General features: G+C 41.0%; 2 protein-coding genes across 3 annotated transcripts; both read right to left on the minus strand.

Annotated features, from left to right (window-relative positions):
- Positions 1 to 60: 60 nt before the first annotated feature.
- On the minus strand, positions 61 to 8,021 carry orc3 (origin recognition complex, subunit 3). Of its 2 annotated transcripts, XM_078277598.1 has the most exons (20): positions 7,856 to 8,021; positions 7,633 to 7,684; positions 7,459 to 7,556; positions 6,884 to 7,022; positions 6,569 to 6,673; positions 6,245 to 6,408; positions 6,012 to 6,151; positions 4,817 to 4,976; positions 3,840 to 3,953; positions 3,578 to 3,711; positions 3,278 to 3,341; positions 3,064 to 3,180; positions 2,866 to 2,945; positions 1,824 to 1,957; positions 1,563 to 1,657; positions 1,359 to 1,456; positions 1,103 to 1,244; positions 896 to 1,012; positions 524 to 603; positions 61 to 317 (listed from the first exon to the last, which is right to left on the minus strand). In XM_078277598.1, exons 1-20 carry the CDS (start codon positions 7,877 to 7,879, stop codon positions 212 to 214), a joined length of 2,163 nt encoding a protein of 720 aa, XP_078133724.1. In that variant the 5' UTR covers positions 7,880 to 8,021; the 3' UTR covers positions 61 to 211. The 2 variants fall into 2 exon arrangements, with proteins under 2 accessions (XP_078133724.1, XP_078133725.1); XM_078277599.1 differs by lacking the exon at positions 3,840 to 3,953.
- A 799-nt stretch (positions 8,022 to 8,820) lies between these two features.
- Positions 8,821 to 20,808, minus strand: znf292a (zinc finger protein 292a). Its single transcript, XM_078277269.1, has 8 exons — positions 20,622 to 20,808; positions 18,323 to 18,477; positions 17,274 to 17,352; positions 16,808 to 16,943; positions 16,453 to 16,655; positions 16,071 to 16,207; positions 15,507 to 15,648; positions 8,821 to 15,373 (listed from the first exon to the last, which is right to left on the minus strand). The coding sequence occupies exons 1-8, from the start codon at positions 20,769 to 20,771 to the stop codon at positions 9,248 to 9,250; spliced, it is 7,128 nt and encodes a 2,375-aa protein (XP_078133395.1). The 5' UTR covers positions 20,772 to 20,808; the 3' UTR covers positions 8,821 to 9,247.
- Between the last annotated feature and the right edge of the window lie 488 nt (positions 20,809 to 21,296).

Genomic DNA, 21,296 nt, shown 5'->3' on the forward strand with positions numbered 1-21,296 from the left:
CTAAAAGGTACAATGTGTTTTGCTCATTGCGCAGCTAAGAATAAAACGTGTACGGCACCCTGATTATCAGACACTACTGCCATGTTTTATTAGAGGGGGAAAATACAGTACAAAATATCAATCCAAGTCAAGTTCGAGAAGAGCTTAAATGAAGGGAGACTGCAGCCACAGGTGTATGTTAAAGACATGCATGGTTTCTTTTTGGGTTCGGTCAGCAGCCTCCCCAGGTGAGTCGAGCCACATGGTCAGTCTTCTGCTTGGTGGACTTTATGAAGCCCAGAAATTCGAGCTCCGACACAGCTCGGATGAAACGAGCACTAGAAAACAAGCTAAGGAACAACATTTCTCAATTGAGTATTATACTCTGGCCAAAAGTAAAATCACCTCATGTAACTATATCGTATGAACTAACTTGTGTTATGTGTCCCTAGAGCAAACAATTATGACATTAAGGGAGTAATAAAATGTTGGTAATAGCATGATGGGGAAAAACATGTTCATAGATAAAGTTACGGAAGGATACTGTTTGATCTCATCCACTTTCCCGAAATTGTCAGAATCTGGATCGTTACCCTCAGCAGCAGAAACCACAGTGGCAAAGGCCTGGAAACAAACAGGTTTATTCATGTCAGTATCCGATTTTCAGATCAATAACATGACACAGTGATCCTCAGGATCAATGAAGCCTTCTGCAGAATGAATAACAAATCATCACAGATTGTAGGGCAAAGGTGCCGGTATTGTAAGTTAAAATGGAACGCTGTATAAACATCATTATCATCTTTTGTTTTTCCTTAAAGACGTTGGTTGATTCAGTTGAATTCAATTATTAGACAAATAAATGATTGATTTACATGATTAGAAAAACATCAAATTATTCTGTATATAAACTCACTTCCAGCCAGTCGTAAAGGTTAATCAGCCTGCCGCACTCCAGATGGAGTTTGTACACGATGCAGATATCAGGTGCAGCATTAGAAACAGTACCATCCTCAGTCTTTAGGCGGTCATTCTGGAAGAAGAGGCTCCGATGAAGGCACGAGTACTTTCACTGCTTTCAGTTACTCCTCATGTTAAGATAGACACTTGATAAGACATGTACCTGAAGATAATAGAAGGGACTATTCAGTGCAGCCTGAATAGAGGTGCGAGGTGTTGCGTTGAGGTGGCGTCTCACAGTGGCGGAAGAAGTGTAGTAGCAAACTTCATTCAGTACCTGAGACTCTGGGGGAGACAGGTGACACCTAGGTGGGAGAGAGAGATGTTAGCCGAAGAAGAATTTCTACCATATTTATGTAATTTAATGCTTGTATAAAATCGTTACACTTTCAGCAGAGCAAGAAGGTAATATGCCTCACTTCACTAAGCTGTCAATGAACTCAAGGGCTTCATTTCGCAGAACCTCGAACGGACTCAGTTTCTTGGCTCTCCGAGACTCGTTCATCTCCAGCAGTGTCTAGAATACATAACCAGACAATATATGGATCAAACACATCAGCAAGGTGGAGAATCCCCTCACAGAAATCCTGCGACGATAACATTCTTCATAAAACCATGAAAACCTTCTGCAGCTGGGCCAGATCGGTTTTCTTTTGAAGATGCTTTAGTGGAGAGGTGATGCTGTCTTCCACGGTGGGGGGAGGTTCAGCAGCTACTGCTGTTTAAGAACAAGACAAGATCATTTTAAGGAGTGTTGCATATTCATTACCTACTGTAATAATGATTTGAGAACAGAGACTATTCCAGGGTGAACGCAAAATCAGGGAGAGTAAGAATCTATAAATGACAACATGTGGGCGCTCTACTTCATTTTTACTACTTACTGTCCAACTGCTTAAATTTGGCGAGCATGTCTTCCAGCTGGACAAGAGCGCTCTTTATCTTCTTTGACTTGGCAGGCTGCAGAATCTCCGCACACCTCTGTAGCAAAGCGATCAGCTCATCTTTAGCCAGCATCCTGGAGCGAAAGCACAGGAGATTTACAATTTGAATGGTACTGGCTATGGCTCGAGTGCCTAAATTCAGACTGGGGTGTTTTTGGACTAAAGTCTGGTATGTTCACAATTAAAAGCCAGTGTCAAACAACAAATGGTACAATGCTGTTTTACTGTACAGTATATTAATGGCTATTTGGCCATCAGGAGGAGCAATAATCCTTGAATATGTTGCCATCTAGTGGTAACGTGTAAATAAAGACTAGACTAGAAAGGAAGAAATCCATTCTACAAACAAACAAACAAACAAACAAACAAACAGTCTATATCCACGACGTTTCACTTCCGGGATTGCTCCGTTGCTGCCGGAAAATCCGCCGCATTTCACTCATTTAGGCCGGATATCCGTTGCCTTGGGCTTCCTTTGTGTTGGCATTTTAAATTGTGGTGGATTTCTGAGGACTATGGTTAACTGCTCCTCAGATCTCTGCAGGGTAAATCCAGACAAGTAGCTAGACTAGCTGTCCAATCTGAGTTTTCTGTTGCACGACTAAAACAAATTTTAAGCGTACACGTCCCACCAAAACAAGTTCCTTCCGAGCCTATTTTGCAGCGGCACTGCGGCTTTTCTCCGGTACTTAGCACCACCCAAGACGATTGTGATTGGTTTAAAGAAATGCCAATAAACCAGAGCACGTTTTCCTCCCATCCCCGAATGCTATGTGGAGTAGCCAGACCCTCCTCCAGAGCGCTTTGGAGGAGGGTCTGGCAAAGCGAGACTACTACGAATGACACAGTTATGATAGCACGTTTAAAACTGAAGGACGTTAGGAGAATCTTTATCGAAGTGCCTTGAGTCTACAACGAAGACTAATTATAATCCTTTTGTTAATCCCACTTGTTGATATACAGGTTAAATATCCAGACTTACTTCAGAAGCTTCATGGCTGACTGGTAATCCTCACTCTCCCATACATTCTTCTCCAGACATATTAAATGGAGCTCTCTGATCTGTAACACACGGATAATTCAATGTTACATCAAGTCAGTTAGAAAAAAAACTGAAACTGTAACTTCGACACTACGAGAAAGTTTAGTTTGTTACACCTATTAAGCAGTTATTTCTTGCCTGTTTTCCGAGGGGGTACCGAGGTAAGGATGAGGTCAGAGTGTGGAGACACCTCAGGATGGGATAATAGTTCTTGTGATATTTGTGAAGGTCTTTTATCAGCTTTTGACACACCTCCTATAAAACAGAAAAAAAACTAAAGCATTAGATGCTGTCCAGGTATGTGCACTCGTTGACTAATGCCTCAGGTGTAGCGATAAAACAAAGAATGCACCTTTAAATGAGTGTCATCCGTCAACAGATCCACTTGTTCCTGAGGTTCCTGGTTCTCTACATACCTGGGAAAAACACACAGGTTAGACCTGATTTAAAGGCTCAGTTTTAAACCATTTAAAGCATACAACAGGCTACTAAACCACATAAAAAACTTAAAGTTATCTGTGTGTTCACTGCTTGAAGCCAAACTAAACAGAATGGTATATGTTCACAGTTTCATGTTGTCTGTCCACTAAGAGTCATTGCACATGTGAAAACCAAATTGTCAGTGAATGAATGTGTGTGTGTGTGTGTGTACCTCTTGAACGACAGCAGGTGCCTAATCCTCTCCAAGTCGAGGTGATCGAGCTGCATCACATTAAGCAGAGCCTCCTCCTTCTTACAGCACAGCACACTGAGAGGCTGAGAGTGAAAGTGCTCCAGCAGGGCCAGCTGCACCAAGACAAAGCAGAACGTTTGTTTACCATGTGTGTGTATCTGAACTAGACAAAGACAACGGGTACAAACGGAGGACACGTATTGATAAGTAACGGACAAAGTATTTACAAGCTACTCTGTACCTGAATGCCCTTGATAAACTTTCTCACTGAGAAGTCGTGGTAAAGGAAGATGCTGATCAGCACCTGCATCACTTTACCGTTGAGCTTAAAAGGGAACTGCTTTGTCAGGATCAACTGGAAACAGACAAGACACATATTACAATAACCTTCTATGGATTTCACTTAAGCAGACACAATAGTTTAATAAACAATTTGGTTGGAAACATTTGCAACTTGTTTCTTTTATTCTATTCTTTGTGTATCCGTACAGACTAAAAGTAAATTTGAACAAACAAAATAACAAGTTTCAGTCTCAAAATTGATAATAGTGTTGAACCCATACCTCATTTACACAGCCTCAACAAAGTGAAGAGTACAGGCTTCGCAAAGTTAATAATTGTTATGGATTATATTATATGGAACAGGTGATCATCTAATTGTGTCTATCACCTGTATGTACCCGGGTAGCCAAATCTGTCACATTAATAGAGGACATACTGCAAAAAAATATGCTTCCATGATCAATAATACAGATTTCAATTAAACACATTCTATAAAAGGTGTATTAGCTTGGATTTGGCCATTTTAAATCATCTAATGAAATCTCAATGATGCAGAACAGTAGCAAAGATGTAGGTTTTGTGCTTCATTAAGTTAAACAAAGTAAAGCACCTGCACAAGTAGGGAGCTCATTTTCAAAAACGTAGAAGGAAAGCTCAATTTAAACAGTTGTACTTGTTTCAGCATCTTCCATTATTAGACATGCAATACCCAGTATTTTTTTACAATGCGGTGTAAAACCTGCATGAGTACCTCAAATATGACAGGTTTTAACACTTTAATAGTACAACATTGGATGGAAGCTTGGCAAACGTGATCTAAGAGATTAACAGAAAGGCTTTCACGTCAGGAAGCTCATAACATGATGCGAGTGTCTCCAGCATATTTCCTGAAAGTATTTCTTTTGCACTGTACTGTATGCGAGAGTGAAAAACTACCTTGTCTATGACTGTGGCCAGGTGCTGTGTACAGGAGAGGGACTGGAAGAGCTCTATACACAGCAGGGAGGACACAGAGTGGGGCAGCATGTGTTGGATGGTGCTGGGTGACGTGGCGATACCGAAGATGAACATCAGGGGAAGACGTTCAATGTACCGGCTGAGGAGAACATGGAGAACATGTTCATGGAGATACTGTTTTGACATTTCAACTTACAAAGCCTAATCAAAACTGTATCAATAGAAGACCGGATATTCTTAACAAGGTGATGAATTAACTTCTTCTCAGCGGGTCACTTGGTATAACATTGGTTTAACACTGGTTTAGGTGTATGGTAAGGTGGCTACAAAAGCAAATTTGTTTACAGCTTGACAGTAAGCTGGACTGGAGGAGCAATATGGACAAAGACGATTTTATTTTCTAAGGAGGCTAAGGTCATTTAACATCTTCCAAACCTTGCTGCGCAGTGTCTATCATACAGTGGTGGCCAGTGCTCTGTTTTTTTGCTGTGGCCTGTTGGGGAGAAGGCGTCCACACGGCAGACAGAAACAGATTGGACAAGCTGATCAAGAAGGCCGGCTCGGTGGTCGGGGCTGAACTACAGGCGGTCCAGCAGGTGGCAGAGGTCACAACATTTAACAAACTGGGAACAATAATGACCAACCATGCGTTTATCTGTGTTTCCCCCCCCCAACGGCTCCTTCCAGGAAGCGCTGCCTGGAAGGCACTAGGATTAGGCACTGGTTATGGTTATGGTTAGGGTTAGGTGCCTTGAAGGAGCAGTTGGGGGCAAAAAACACCATCGAGCCAACCATGCACACCCACTCCATGACCTGAAGGTGATCAGCACCTTCAGTCAGAGACTGATTGCACCAATGTGCAAGTCTGAGAGATACAGGAAGTCCTTACCAGCGGCTATAAGGTTTTATAACGCACAGAAATAACTATGCACTTATGGTAGTAGTATTTATTTATTGTATTTTAACTTATTAGGCATGGAAGATATTTGAGGAAATGTGTGGTGTTATGTTTGTCTTAAAGCTGCTGTGGCACTGTAATTTCCTGTAAAGGATTAATAAATGATCTATCTAAATGATCATCGTTTTATTGTAATACTGTAAACAGGGGGAGAATGACGCTTTAACAAAATTACAAGGAAACAGTTCAATTGTTTTAGTCAGATTTTCTAGTTACCTGCAGATGAGTATGAAGTCCTGAAGAATTCTAGGGTTGAAAGCCTCTAAATCTTTGAAAATAATTACAACGGGAGGCTGCTGCGGACCGTCTCTGACAGGAGAACTACGTTTCTTTCCAGGAGTACCAGTGTTGGATTTCTAAAGTACAGGGGGGGAAATTGCTTTAAGTGCTTTTATGCAACAAACTGCAAATGTAAAATCATGTACAGTAGTATTGCTTTATGGTCCCACCTTTGTTTTTGTATTGTACCAATCACAGAGTGTACTGAGGGAGCAGTGCACGCTCTTGTGGTGCTGAGCACTGGTCTGCTCAGCCTCCAACACTACTTCATCATCTACAGTCACAACCGTGCCCATCAACCTCTCCAGGACCCTCTTTATCAAATGCTTCAATGCTGAAATGATAAAGCAAACAATAGAAGAACTTGAAAGCACAAACTGTAACGGGTGTACATGACAAAATAGTTATTAAGCTGCAACCATTACTATTCTTAGATACAAAAATAGTAATGTTTCTTTAAAATCAAAGGCTGTGCGATCCTCTGAGTCCCTTACCTCCGCACTCTTTGGCCTGTACAGAGGCCACATGAGGAGTAACAGACTGCTGGAGCAGGTCAGACAGGCTCTGGAAGGTCATGTCATGGTCCGGGACATTCACACCTATGGAGGATATCAAAAGAAGACTAATTGTATGACTCTTATCTATGTTAGATTAAGATAAAAAAAAAAACAACCTCCAAGGCATACCACAAGACTGGTCAAAAATAAAGCAATCGGAAATAAGTTGTTTCCATTATGTTCTACATTGGCTGTTGTTTCAATGATCAATCAGTTAATGTCATATGTGTTACTGCCTCGTCATCAACATACCAAGCACAAGAGCTGCTGTGGGAATCTCACTGGCCCTCATCTGTGATGCCCAGTCACTGTGTTGGCGAGTGGATGAGCACTTCCTCGTGAAGTCCAGCAAGCTGTCCAAGATGTTCCTGTTGAGCTCATCCTGTAAAACCTTACAGGCAGTAAAAACATTTGTTAGACTTTATTTACTTACCAATTTCAAATCTATAAATTGTTTATGAGACCCTGTTAGAGGCTATTATTTAAACGGCATTGTTTACCATCGCCTTTAGAGGGTTTGTTCAAAAACAATCACAAATGGGAATTGGGGTGGAATCTCCTGTTTTTATGACACTGCTTTGGCTTTGTATCATATAAGCTGTTGAGACACCACTAATGGGCCTTGCAATGAAAAAACATTTCATATATGTTGTGCAATGATTATACTGTATGAAAATGTAAAGTTACCAAATAATGGCACCTCCATACTAGAGAAATATATCTTGTGAATCTATTCAACTCCATCGTTCCACACTACCACCTTTAACCAACTTTTATTGTAAGTTCTGTTGGATGAGATGAGCAACATGTTGAATATTTGTTGTTACCTCTGTGTCCATTTTAATTTGGTCCCATAGATCCTGACAAAGTTTGAATCGTTTTTCACTGTTCTCAGCACCTTCACAGCCATGGATGAAATGATCCGCTGTGGAGAAATAGCATCAAGGTAAGAGTAACGTATCAAGTGAGGATACTCTCCTATAAACATTAACACAACTCACCCAAACTGAGTGTCTTTTTCTTCTTTGCACTTGGCTTAAAAACAAAGCAGCCCTGAAATATCAACGGCCATAAGTTACAAACAGTGCCAGTTAACTATGAACATAAACAAATATACGAAACATTGATATGGCCATGTTGTGTCACGACTGCCAAGCTCGTTTCATGAGGTTTATGAAGCTTAACGTTAAATGAAACATACATAACGTCAGAATATCAAGTTACCTTGGACACAGATGAAGTAGACATCTTACATGAAAAGTTAACGGTTGTTTTATATTTCGGATAGTTTAGTCAGTGACTTGCACTTCCGTCTGGATAAAAGTGAGACAATTTGGTTTAAAATGCTGCCCGTCCTGGATTTGACAAACTAGCTACTACTTCCCGCCAATGTGACGTTTACGGAAAGGGTTGTGATCAGCGCGCGTGTGTTCATAGCTTTGTCAAGTTTTAAATTATCGGGCATCATTAACGCTGTCATAAGCAAATTAAATATGACAAATGCGACTTTAAAGTTTTTAAACGTAGTTTAGTTTAATTGCGTTATTTCTCTTCGTAATTTTAATGGCGGTGGATTTTAAAACACTGCTGATCTTGAACACTCCCGACCCTTTAAAGCATCCCTGGTTTCCCTGTTGTGGCCTCGTTCTCTTAATACATCCATGTGTTGTGGCCTCTCTGCAGGTCCAAGTCTGTTTCCTGTTGCATTGTTTAATATTCATATGACAAGCATGTGAAGATGATGCTCCATACAGGATGTAAAGTTTAACTTGTATGTATTTAGTTATCATATTTAATATTTAGCTATATCTGTCAAGTGTGTGAATATTATAATATAGGTCTCAAAAAACAGGGACTTCATTTTGCCTTTTTTAATATTTACTGTCTTTAGTTAGCATTGTGCTTATTGTATACTGTTTGGGTGTCTATACTTACACCATGTCAGATTTGTAGTGATTTGAATACAACATGCTTTGGAACTAGAATTTCACACAAGATTTCTGGTGGTTTCTATGCAGATAATAAAAAAACTGAATTTGTACAAAGAATGTCCTTTATTTTCATGCAAATTAAGTCCAGTGAATGTGTAAATCGTGTGTTTTTGTTTTCAAATTTACTCTACTGTGAACTCTGTAAACAAATAAGATATGAAAAACCCTGCAACACAAAAAAGATCTGCGGACAATATGTTACAAAAACCAGTAACATTTTATTGAACACTTTGTGGAAGACATGTAAATATTACAGATAGGTCTACTAGTGTTGAAAAAGGATAAAATAAATACAAACAGAATTTGAAATCCCATAGGGATATATAAAAACAGTTTTTCTTTAAAAGTCTCCATTTAGCAAAAGAAAAAAAAAAAACATCTTCAGTACTAAGCATAAATACAAACATGATCTAAAATCTATGCCCTATCGATTACCTGGTTATTATAGCTAACATACATACTTAAAATCATCCAAGACATTTTTTCATTAAGTACAAAATAGGCCATTTCATCGTTAACTGTGACCATTACTGTTAACAGTTGGAAATCTGATGCATTAACAAACCATTCTGCAGCATAACCTCTCAAATCCTGAGTGAGATCGAGTTGAAAACTAAATATCGGGCTATGATCGGCTATAAAGCCACTTTTTTATTATGACTATTGGCCTCATGTCTTGTAGCTGCTTTAGCAAAAGATCAGCACCATCTGAAAATGTTTTATCCATGACAATTTTGACATTGCTCACAGATTTGAGATTAAGAGGATTTCTGAAGTCTATTAGATTCTCGCAGCCTCTGAATTCATCAGTTATTTTACTTTTCATTGCAGACTTCTGTTTGTTAGTTTGTTGTCTTTTGGACGGCAGTTCAGAACTAGATTTCTCATTTAATTTGCGTTTGGAAGAGTGGGTTGACTCTGAGGTTTCCAAGAACTTAAGGAAAGAGTCCTCGAGTCCTAAAGGCTTGAAAGACCCTGGCATAACCCCGTCGTCACGTTGTTCTTGGGCTGTAGGGGTACCAGGATTTGAGTTCTCTCTTGAACTGTTAACAGTCAAACGATTCCTAAGGGTCTGCATCCTCTCCGGACAAGCTGGTGTAGGATGTGCAGGCTTTCTGGGGCGGCCTCTTTTAGCTCCACCTTCTGTCCCAGTGGACGCTTGAGATTCTGCACTATCATCGTTGGACAGCTTGCTGTCTTCTTGGCCTATTCGATCCACCAGCTCATCTGTTTTCTGGTCACTAAGCTTTTCGCCGTCATCTAGCTGTGTCTCCTCAGAATCTGAGCTTGACGCGCCCTCTGATTTGCTTGAATCTTTGAATCTGGCGCGTGAGTACTTTTTGCAGAAAATGAACTGGCTCCTGTGGTCTTCAATGTATCTTTCTGTGAGGCCATGAGTGGTGTAATGCTTAAATATACTTTTTTCAGCCCGCTCCACTGCATCACAGCCTATTATCATGCATGGGTACTGCAGGGCGGACTTTTTGGTGCACATGGCTGATGCCTCATCGTGTGATTTTAGTGTAGGCTTTCCAAAACTAGTCCAGTGTTCAATGGACTTCCCTTCTTTCTTTTTAGTGTTTTTCTTCTTCACTTTGAACTTGTTCTCAACATTCTCTTTCCCGTTAACCCCTGGGAAGAGCCCAAGTGATTTAGTCCGTCTTCCGTCACTTGTTTTAGGATCATAAACATATTCATGCTTTTTTATCAGGTGACGGAGGAGGTTTGATTTTGTAGTGTAAACGCGGTCACATGCCTCGTACTCGCACCTGAAAGTTGGGTCAACTGAGCCGCTCTCAGAGATTGCGATTTCCTTGTGGTAATTCTTAATGTGCTCAATGTACTTTTCCACAGAGTTGAAGGGGAGTGCGCACTCCGGCCGGTCACAGTTGAAAGTCCCTATGGTCATGCTCGCCATCATGGCAGTGGCTTTGTCACGGGTAAACTTGTGAAGTAGAAGGTAATGCTGCACTAACCTCGTGATTCCCATGAACACCCGTGAACAGTTTTTCACTTGGCACCTGACTTCATCATCTTTGTCTATGCTCTGATGGCTCTCCTGTCCATTATTAACACTTGTCTTTTCGGTGTCAGGTTCAGGTTTGCCGGGAGGAAGGGATGCCTGATGCATGGCCCTGTAATGGAGAATCAAATTTTGCTGGATGGTGAATGCGGCAGTGCATCCTTCATGAACACAGCGATATGGTCTATATGGACTGTAGGCGTCCGTTTCACACATTTTGAGGCTCAATCTTTTCTGAGGTTTCTCTTGCCTCTGGTGTTCATCCTTCGTTGGTGTGTTTTTGGAGCTGCTGGGTTTCTCTGGGGAGGATGAAGCAGATGTAGAAGAAGGGCTGGACATTGGCTCCTTTACTTTGCTAAATGATGCATCTGATCGTCCTTGCTGCTCCTTTGCTTTGCCAACCGGACTGAGTTTCTCTTGTAAACTGGATTTCTGTTTCACATCTGGACTCTTGTTTACAACAGCCACTATAGGTGGCTCTAGGTTACTTTTTTCATGAACCGATGGTGCCACTTCACAGAACGACCCATCAGTCATATAGTTTTGAGGTGGTGGTAGTTGTGCGACAATTGAAACCTCAGGCATGAAGCCCTGTTTAACTACATCTCCTGGTGAAGTGATTTGAGGAACTTCTGGATTGTTCTCATTGTCTGTTTGAGGTGCAATTGCAATGTCAAGTGGTTCTTGTTTTATAGCAGGTAATACGACCGCAGATTGTGTCGTGCGACTGGTATTGGCATCAGTGGTCACACGGCTAAACACGTCATCTTTGTTCAGTCTAAATGCACGCCTGTTTCGAGCACTGATCCTTAGCTTCTGCATTTCTGCCTTTGACAATCGATGGACTTTTTCATAGTGAATTCTTAAACCAGTCGTTCTCGTGAATGTTTTGGGGCAAATCTGACAAGGATATGGAGACAGTTTGGATGGGGTTTTTTTTAGTTCTTCTATCATGTCATTAGAGTAATCGTGCATTCTACACAAGTGTTTGAATAACGCCTCCTTTGTCATAAATGAGTACTCACACTCATCCTGGTCACATTTAAATGGTTTGGGGATCTTTTCAGAGGGCTTGTCATCACTTTTACTCAGTATTTTACTTTTTTCAATGTTGTGGGCTGTATCAGAATGACTGACATTTTGCTCTAATGACAGAGTACTCCGCATCTTCCCTTGTGCAGCCTCAATCAAATCCAACCTTTGAAAGGCATGTGAAATTTCCATCAAGTGATCCTCTTGATAAGGTACAGTGAGGGCTGGATTAGCCAACGCTCCGACTTTCTGTTGCTGGATTTCAGGGGAAACAGATGTGGCATTTGAATAGTCCATTATATTTGAATTTTGGGGCTCTTGTTTTAACACCATGGGTGAAGTCAAAGTGGTCAAGCTACAGGATTCCTGTGAGAAATCCCCATTTGACATGTTGTATGTTGCTCCGTTAGTATCAGGGACATGGGGGTCATTGAGAAAATCAAGAAAAGATGTTGGCAGATCAGCTGTTAGGTCAATTTCATCTACAGGCCTGCACTGCGAGCGTTTAGATAAGTGACCCCCAAGAGACTTGGTGCTTGAGAACTCTCTGAAGCATCTCCTGCAGATGACTTTGCCATCCTTAATGATGGCTGGCCATTTGGTTCGTTTGCTCAACCTGCTGCGTTTTCCTTTCTGCATGTCAGGGTCACCAGCCTTTTCATCTGAGGGGGTAGGCTCACAGTCAGCACTAGGACAGTCTTCTTCGTAAGGAAAATCTGTGTGAATGACACTGTTTGGACCTAGCATGCCATCTACAGAGTTGTCCATCTGTTCGTAACCAGGAGTGGGCACAATCTCTGTTTTAATTATTTCATTTGTAGCTTTTGATGCAACTTCAGCCTCTGGGCTCAGACATTTCATGGGAATATCAACTGACGAGTCTTGAGTAGGACAAGAGTTTTCACTCTGAGTATATGGAGTGTGGTAACTTCCTTCAGGTAGGCTATCAATTGTGGAGATACTGTTTTCATTATCCAACTGGCCTGTCATACTTGCACTCCTTTTTCCCACATCTACGCTGTCTCCACTGCCTACTACTGGATGCATTAGTCCATACTGATGCCCTCCGTTATGTATTTGCCCTCCATTGTCAAGCATCAACGAACTGGACACATACTGAGACATCAAACTTGAATCTGAAGGAGCGTGTGACATGGAGGGACCATGTATAGCTGCCATTGAATGATCTCCATCAGTAGGGAGAGACGCTGTGGTTTGATAAGCGTCTGCCTGCCATTGAGGATAGCTCCGAGGGGGGTACTCATTCATGTTGAAGGTATCTGGATAGCAGTTATTCATGGGAGGTGAAGACCATGACTGGGACATGTCTGACTGCATCATTCCACTGGGAATATTTGGGCTTCCCCATGGCGGGTACAGTGTGGGGTTCACCATTGGAGTGATGGGCACAGGCTCCATTGATCCAGGATAGCACTGGGCAGGTGAGGTTGAAGATTCCATTGGGAAATCCATTTGCTGCATCCCAGGTTTGTTGCATAGTATTCCTGGCTGATTTGACAGCCTGTTCCCCTGGTTTGGTTGAGTCTGATTGGATGAAGCTGGCCGACTTGGTACCTTTTTTGCTGTAATTTTGGACACTTTGTTATATTTCTTTGCCAATTTCCAATCTTCAAATATTTCAGGGTGTTGCTTCTTTACATGCCTAGACAGACTTTTGTTTGTACTGTATGCCCTTGTACATTCATTATATGGGCAGCAATGCAGGTTCTCCTCATTGCCAACAGTTGCAGTGCTGGAAGGATATCCTTGCACCCAACAAGGAATTTCTGTCTTGATTTGACTTGGAGAAATTATTTGTGGAATCACTTTTGGAAGATCATTGCCTTGTACATTATTAAGACTCTCTTCCTGTTGACTTGCCACAGGGTTGAGTGGACTTGGTAAAGGATTTTCTGGTGGAATCTCACCTTGCCCAGCCACATTATGGTGCGCATGAGGGGCCTCTGTTGCTGACTTGACACCAGCTGGTGCTGAAGTGGGGTTTGTCAGCGGAGTGTAGCATTTCTCTGGTTCTTTCATTTCAGGATGTGCTGCAGAATTCAGCATTCTTTCAATCGAGTGTTTCACTCTCACAGTAACAGCTTCTTTAGCAAGCTCTGGTAATCTGCATGGTGATGTGTTTACCATTGATGCCTCCTTCATATATACATCTGTACTAATCCTTTCAAGGCTTGTGGTGCTCTCAGGTGGTGGCTTTACTTTTGGAGTCTCAGGGAGGTTTTGATTTGTTATGGGCAAATTGTTTACTGCATCATTTGTACTATGATTCTCTTGGTGAGACAAGAATTGAGACTGTGAGTAGAATATTTTGCCACAGTTATCTGTTTGGCAGGTGTAGGTAAGGTAATGCTGCGCCTCGTGATCATACAACAGGTAGGCCTCACTGAAAACTTGGCCACAGTTAGGGAACATGCACTGGGCTTTAAATTCAGGATGTGTTTTTCTATGCATGAGAAGCTCAGAATTTGAGTTAAAGTTTGCCTTGCAATCCAACTGTATGCAGATGTATGGTTTGGTGCCACAGTGCATCTGCAAATGATCATTAAGATGTCTGACATTAACAAACTGCCGTCTGCAATACTGGCACACCACCTTCTGTTTTTGTATCTCTAAAAACCTCATGGCCTCTTCGTCGTCCTTGTGAGATCTGACGTGAGCCATGAGGTTGCGGAAAAACTTGAACGCCTTGGAACAATTTTTGACAGGACAGAAACAGTCTTGACTTATATTTGTGTCAGATGTAGTTTGTTCTATTTTAACAGGAGACGCCAATTGGTCGCCAATTTGAGATTCAATTTTAACAGGACTAATGCTCACCTTAGCAGCAACTTTTGAATTTTTCGATGGACTTTTAGGGGACTGAGGGGGTTTGGTTACCTTTCTAGCAGCTTTCATTGCAGCTAGTCTCTCTTTGCAAGATTGCTTTACATGTGATGCTACATGTGGCTCTAAAACCTCCCTAGTTTCAAAACTGTCAGCACAAATTGGACAAAGATACACGCCATCTTTGAAGTGCTTCTGCGCATGGCGAACAATTCTGTGACCCAAGAACTCCTTGTCACACAAAACACAATACTGCATGTATGCTCGCCAGTTTCTGAACCGGGCAGACACAAAACCCTGCTCCCGAAGTTTTTTAGCCTCTCTGTTTTTTTCTCTTTCATCCGTGATTTCATTGAGTTCATTTGTAGTGGTTAGCAGAAAATCCTCCAGGTCTCTGTATTCAGGGAGTTTGCCAAGTGCACTTTCCACCTCTTGTTCATCTGTGTCATTGAGTGTGTCAATAGATGACACAATAGCTGCCTCCTCTCCCATCAGTGCCAAGCAGTTGCGCTTCAGTGTTTTCCAGTCCCAGAACTCTGGATCAAAAGGCCACTGTGTCTTGAAGGCCAGCAGTAACTCGCAGCGTAAAGAATTGGGCACTGGTAAACTCCCGTCCTCCTCAGGCTTTTGGTCGGGTTCGTTGTACAGTGACTCCACAGCATAATAAGAGTCAACGGTAGGCTGGAGGAGGAACTCGGTCAGCTGGCATGCACGCTTAACCTCTAGATCAGTTGGCAAGAGGCAGGAAATAGTCTTGCAGATGGTGGACTTGCTATCTTTATGGTCACTGGATGTCATTTTCAGAGCTTGAATGCACATTTCAACGCACACTGGAAGCCCCACCTCTCCAACCTACGGAAATAAAAAAAAGTAACATAAATGCCAAGGGTTTACAGACGCAGTACCGTATGAGTCATTGTTGGTGTCAATAGTAATGTGTAATGGTTCTGCTATCAGCTAAAAATGTGTAGACTATTGTTCTTACCTCGTTTTGGATGACTTTGATTAGAAACAGAATATGACAGACGCTTCTACAGAGAAGAGCCATCTCTTTGCTGTGTCCAAGAAATGCATCAGCTGACGACTCTAAACGCATGAGTAGCTTACTCCAGAACAGTGTGAGTTCCCTGCAAAACATCACAAACACAACTGTTAAAAACAACTAACGAATATTTTCATTATTGATTCATCGTCCGATTATTTTTCTGATTACTCTATTTGAAATTAAAAAGTACATCTATTGAGATTACAGATGGCCACAAATCTAAAAGTGTATTGCATAGTTTTTACTTTAGCCATTGCTGTATCAAAGACAGTGAGTCATTTATTCACATGCACATGGACCTTCAAACACAGAGTCAGCCTCTGCAATATGCTCAACACTGAGGGTATCTTTGTGCACATGTTTTTTTACAGAGATAAATTGGTAAATAAAATAAAATAAAATAGGTAAATTGCATAATATATTTGTTCCATGACCACTGTATTCCTGAGAGTAATTTTGTGTGTTTTCTAAAAGTATTAATCTGAAACAAACTGCAACACTTACCAGGCACAATAAACATCTCCTTGAAGAAGCTGTCGCTTGAGAAAGGCAGAGCATAAGCAGAGAGCTCCTTTCTCATCTCCCTCTGACTCCAAGTTGCAGATCATTTCAAGAGCATCTTTACAGTCTATTGACGCAATCTATTAGAACGAGAGAGAGAAATCAAATAACTATCTGACACATGACAACACTGTTGGGACATTCTGTTAAATATTAAACGAGTGCTGAGTGATTACTGGGTTTCTGTAATTGTTGCGCATATGATAAGAAAAAAGAACTTGAACTTGACATACCATCACTGATCAGTTTTTGAGCACTTGTTCAAGTGTTAAATGTAATAACCTTGTGCGTACAAGGAACTATGTTTCTGTGTGTCATTTCTTACCTCCTCCATTAGCTGCTCCTGACTTTTTGCCATGCAGATGCAAAGCAAGTAGGTCTGCTTGAAGTTTCCTTTTCCTTCATATCCCGGATACTCTGAGCACATCTTTGCGAGGACAGCAGCTTTATCAACGCTGTCCACTTTGATTAGGTGCTTTATTCTCATGTTCAGAAGCGTGGCACCTTCCAACTCAAGATACTCATGAACTAAGAAACAAAAAGTAGAAAAAGACAGAGACAAAAGGTAAGAAACTGCAGATTAGATGTAAACAATTATAATACATTGAACAATTATAATTTCATGCAATTACAGTGTTACAAGTCAGCGTGGAGCATGTTCAAACCCAATAAGAACTAACCTTGCTCAGTTTGAGGGATTTGATCGGACAGGATGCTGCTTAGTGTGGTGTTGGACCAGACGCCATCCTGTTGCGCCAGAACTGAGAGCAGACAAAGCTGTGTGCTCCCACTTTCTTGCAAAAGGCTGTGTGCCAACTGCAACAGATGATAAATAAAGATGTAGTAACCTAATTACCAAAACGTGAGTGAGTCATACTAAATGTTAGACAATTTTACTGTAGTGAATGTGTCACCATTCAACAGTTTACATTTCTTCAAAAGCAGCAGCAAACAGAACATTTCATGAAATATCATTCTTGTATAGAGAACTCACAGATCCAAACATTCAGCTAATATGTTTTATTTATTTATTTATTTATTATGTTTCAATGATGAGCTAAACCAAATGCATTCAAATTACTAAACAACTTATCAGGGCTATTACTGCAAAGTACAGCCTCAGAAAAAGTCCTTGGGAATACTGACCTTCATGGAGGACTGGAACTCCTCCCATAAGGCACCAGGGACATGCTGGGGCAGTAAGAGTAGCAGCTCCGCACAGCTCCTGTGAATCCAACACAGTCATTTTTAAAGCTACATTTAGGTCAAGGATGTGCACACATTCCACAAATTAAGGGTAACCATACAAGAATAACTAAAAAGTGTGGTGCTGTAAAGTCAGTGTGGCATTTTGGATGACAAACAGGAGAAATGGGGGTGTAACTCAGCAGCAGAGAGAGAGACACTTTAGTTACATGGATCAATTCAGGTGTACGTGTAGGTGTTATTAAATAGTCCCTTTTGTTTTTCATATGGTATTAATAAAAAACAGCTCAGAGTGGCCAGATCAGTAATTGTGATCAATAATTTACAAAAAAATGTTACATCCTTGACAATAATAATTGCTGCATCAGATTATCTTCCTTTTGTGTGTGCACTGCATCTCCTGCATCTCCATGTGCAATAGTCTGTAGCTCATCCCAAATATGTCGAAGCTCCCCAGTAGGTACCTCCCCAGAGGCAGCCTACATTTCTATTCAGCCGCAAGGACTTTGCCTTCATAACTACCTCAAGAGCGTTTAGTTTAGCGAATAGTGCAGTAGTTCCTATATACTGTTTTTTATTATTTCAACATTGTTCTCTGGGATGTGGGTGTGTTTTGTTTAATTCTTATTGTCAAGTTTTGTGCAGCTTTCTTGTAAGATCGCGGTCTGTTTTTGCAATCACCTATGACAAAGTGGCCAAAAACACAACTACACCAGTGGAACTGCAAAGCAAACTAATGTTAGGTCTAATGCCATGTGCACATCCAAACCATGTAACCCATTCTTTGCCAAATCAACTTTATACTACTACAGGAAACTTGAGACTTAATGAAGATGCTTTCCCCAACATACAATTCATTATGTGTCATTAATGTGTAACACATATTACGGGGTCAAGTTAATAGGGTTGTTAGAAAGAATACGAAAAATAACACAGGATTTTAAGTAAATCGTATTTCCAGTGACACCCATGTTGGAGTTGCTACTCACAGTGATAACTTTTCAAGTAGGAGTGGCACGTTTTCACATTCGGAGGAGAGACAGGAGGCAGCCTTAGCAAAGCTGAGGATGGCCACAGTGTAGACCTCCAGCAAAGGCAGTGGATCCTCATCAGTTTTCCAACGGCCAGCATGTTCCACAAGGACCTGGAAAACATAAAAATATTACAATTAGAATAAAAAAAATAAAAAGTCATCATAGTATAGAATAGCAGGCTGAAAAAATAACTGGAAAATTAAAATACAAGTTTGTAAAAAAAATAAAAAATTGTGTATAAATAACTAATATATTTATTTAGCACTAAAAACAATTAGTCCTCCATCAAGCAAAAATACAGAACATTCTTTGTTTCTAGCTTCTCAAATGTGAGAATATGCGGCTTTTCTCATTGTAAATGTTTTTGCACCTGCCTGGATAAAAAAAAAAACTATTTGGAGACATTACCTTTTTTCCACTGGGATATTGTGAAAAGCATTTTTCACTATTTTCTGACATTTTATAAACCCAGCGAATAATCAATTAATCTAAAAACCGACAGATGAATCAATAATTCAAAACAAAAACAATAGTTAGTGTTTAGCCCTATTTTGCTTATTTGTTAAGTATAAAAAAGTAGTTTTTGTCCTTGTTTAAGATGTATGTATACTTTCTTTAGCTCAGCAGTTGTACAGGTGTAATTACATATAGACAAATTACACTTAGCGATGCCCCTTTAACAATAATATAAGCCAAGAAAATGTTGGCCTTGGTAGTAAAAGACAAAATGTAGGCTTTATAATCACGATTTCATATATTTTATTCCGTTTCAAAATCAAACATGTTAAGTGAGAAAAAAAAGAGTTCCTCTGTACTAGGACTGAACACAAGGATGTAAAAGCAATTTAGACTGAGTGTAAATAGTCAAACTTTTAACTTTGTGGTTGGCTTTGATTTCAAAAAGCCACAGCTAACTTTTGGATGAAGAATAAAAGTCTTACTCTCAACTATCAAGGATGGGAAAAAAATACACTTGGATCAATATTTACTGTTATTATATACTGATTACATAATATATGCCAAGATGTACACACAAAGACAACAAAGCACCACAGTTATGTGGCTCTGCAAAAAAACAACTTTTTTTTAACATTTTTTTTTTTTATCCCTCCCTCTTTTTTCCTTATCACACAGCACAAAAAACCGCCTAATCTTAATCAATGAAAACTCCCTCAATTCCTTCAACACCCAAATATTGATACAGATCAATCCGTTGTACCATGGAAGAGTTGTACTCTTACGAAACAAATCTCCATCATGAATTAACTGCTCACAACTACAGCATGCAGCCCGAGGCTCGTCCCCTTTTCATCAAATAACTTTTAAGTTGAATGAATTCCTCACTGCCGGTTAATGTGGGATAGAAACAAACCAATACTTAAAACTAATATGGTGCAATGGCCGTAATCCTTGCAGTATCAGTGTGATATCATCTTAACGGAGACCTCGCTTGATATTTTCGTGGTCAGGGCAAATTAATGAGAAGGATGTGTAATGGAGTCAATGACCACTGCCACACTTTCCCTTTTAAATCACTGTCTCCGCCAGATGCAGCCATATCGGTTGCTATAATATTGACATCAATATAACATATTTAGCTGGTGCTGGCTATATGACTGTAATAAGCATCTCCGCTGATGTGGTTAGCTGGATTAATTAGTGCAAAAGGCCTGGGCTAGCACCTTGGAAAAAAAATCATTGATCTTTCCGTACAATAAAACAGCTTCACAAAAGTAACTCCTTTTTACACTAAGCAAAAACCTAAACCAGCATGGAGATGCAGCGTTAAAACGTTTGGATGAGATGTTCCACGGAGAACACAATCGTATAATTCCGTGCATATCAATGCAATCGCTCTGTAAAATCTCGCTAACGTAGCTACCCATTTTTTGCACAGCATGACCACTGCACAGGACAGGGGGACCCTGCATACCAGCTAGCAACATTCATTTGCTATTAGCGATCTGGCCTGGAAAATACGAGTAATACATGCACGGCGCGCACACACTGATGTGACTTCTCGTCGCACTCATAGTCAGACTTTGCAAATAAGTTCATGCCACAGACAAACATCATTGAGAAAATGGCTGAAAATCACGGAGGAGTTTTTTTCCCCATCTTGAAATGCCAGGCTGCTAGCTAGGCAGCTAGCCCCTTAGCTACATTGTTGTAGCAAACGTAGACGCGCATCCTCGGCCAGGAAGCCAGAGGGGCTGCAGGCTCCCCGGGATGAGCAGCAGGAGAACGGGCTAACCTGGCAAAACTCCTGGCAGAAATGCAGGGAGGCTTCCAACGGAGACTTCGAGTTCTCTTTCAAAGCTGTGGTCAAACCCTGAAACCGCTCTCGGAGCTCATCGATAGCTTTCCGTGTGTCATATTCCTTCTCTGTCTCCCCCTCCGCCATCTTCACAACAATCACGACCGCGTACGCACAGATGTTACGCTGCCAGACTCGCACACGCACGCGCACGCAGAGGGGGAAGGGAGAGCACACAGTGTGCTCCACATACACATGGATGTATTATACCCCTGATGTCAACAAAGCATCCATGGCCTTTCAGTGACACAAAATCCCTCTCTGCAAACAGACTGGACGTGAAATGTTTGCTCATCAGCTAATCTCAGTATGATTGGACTACTGGATTCCCCTGAAGACTCCAAAGATACTGAGGTCAGCTATGACCTCCAGGCACAGCATCATTAGACAAACAACCTCCAACATGAAGCAAAATCTATTATGTTTTCACAAACATTTTAATCAACCTCCAATATCCCAAAGACACAATATTCTTATCTTTCTTGTAAACTCCAACAACATCCCTAATTCAGACTTGGTCAGAGCCACTTCACTAGGGCCCGACAGGGATCAGTCAGCTGAAAGACTCCTGGTTAATCACCTGGCCTAAAAGGCAACCCAAACCTAGCATGT

The sequence above is a fragment of the Sander vitreus genome, chromosome 20, assembly GCF_031162955.1.
Source record: "Sander vitreus isolate 19-12246 chromosome 20, sanVit1, whole genome shotgun sequence".
In the NCBI taxonomy this organism is placed as follows: domain Eukaryota; kingdom Metazoa; phylum Chordata; class Actinopteri; order Perciformes; family Percidae; genus Sander; species Sander vitreus.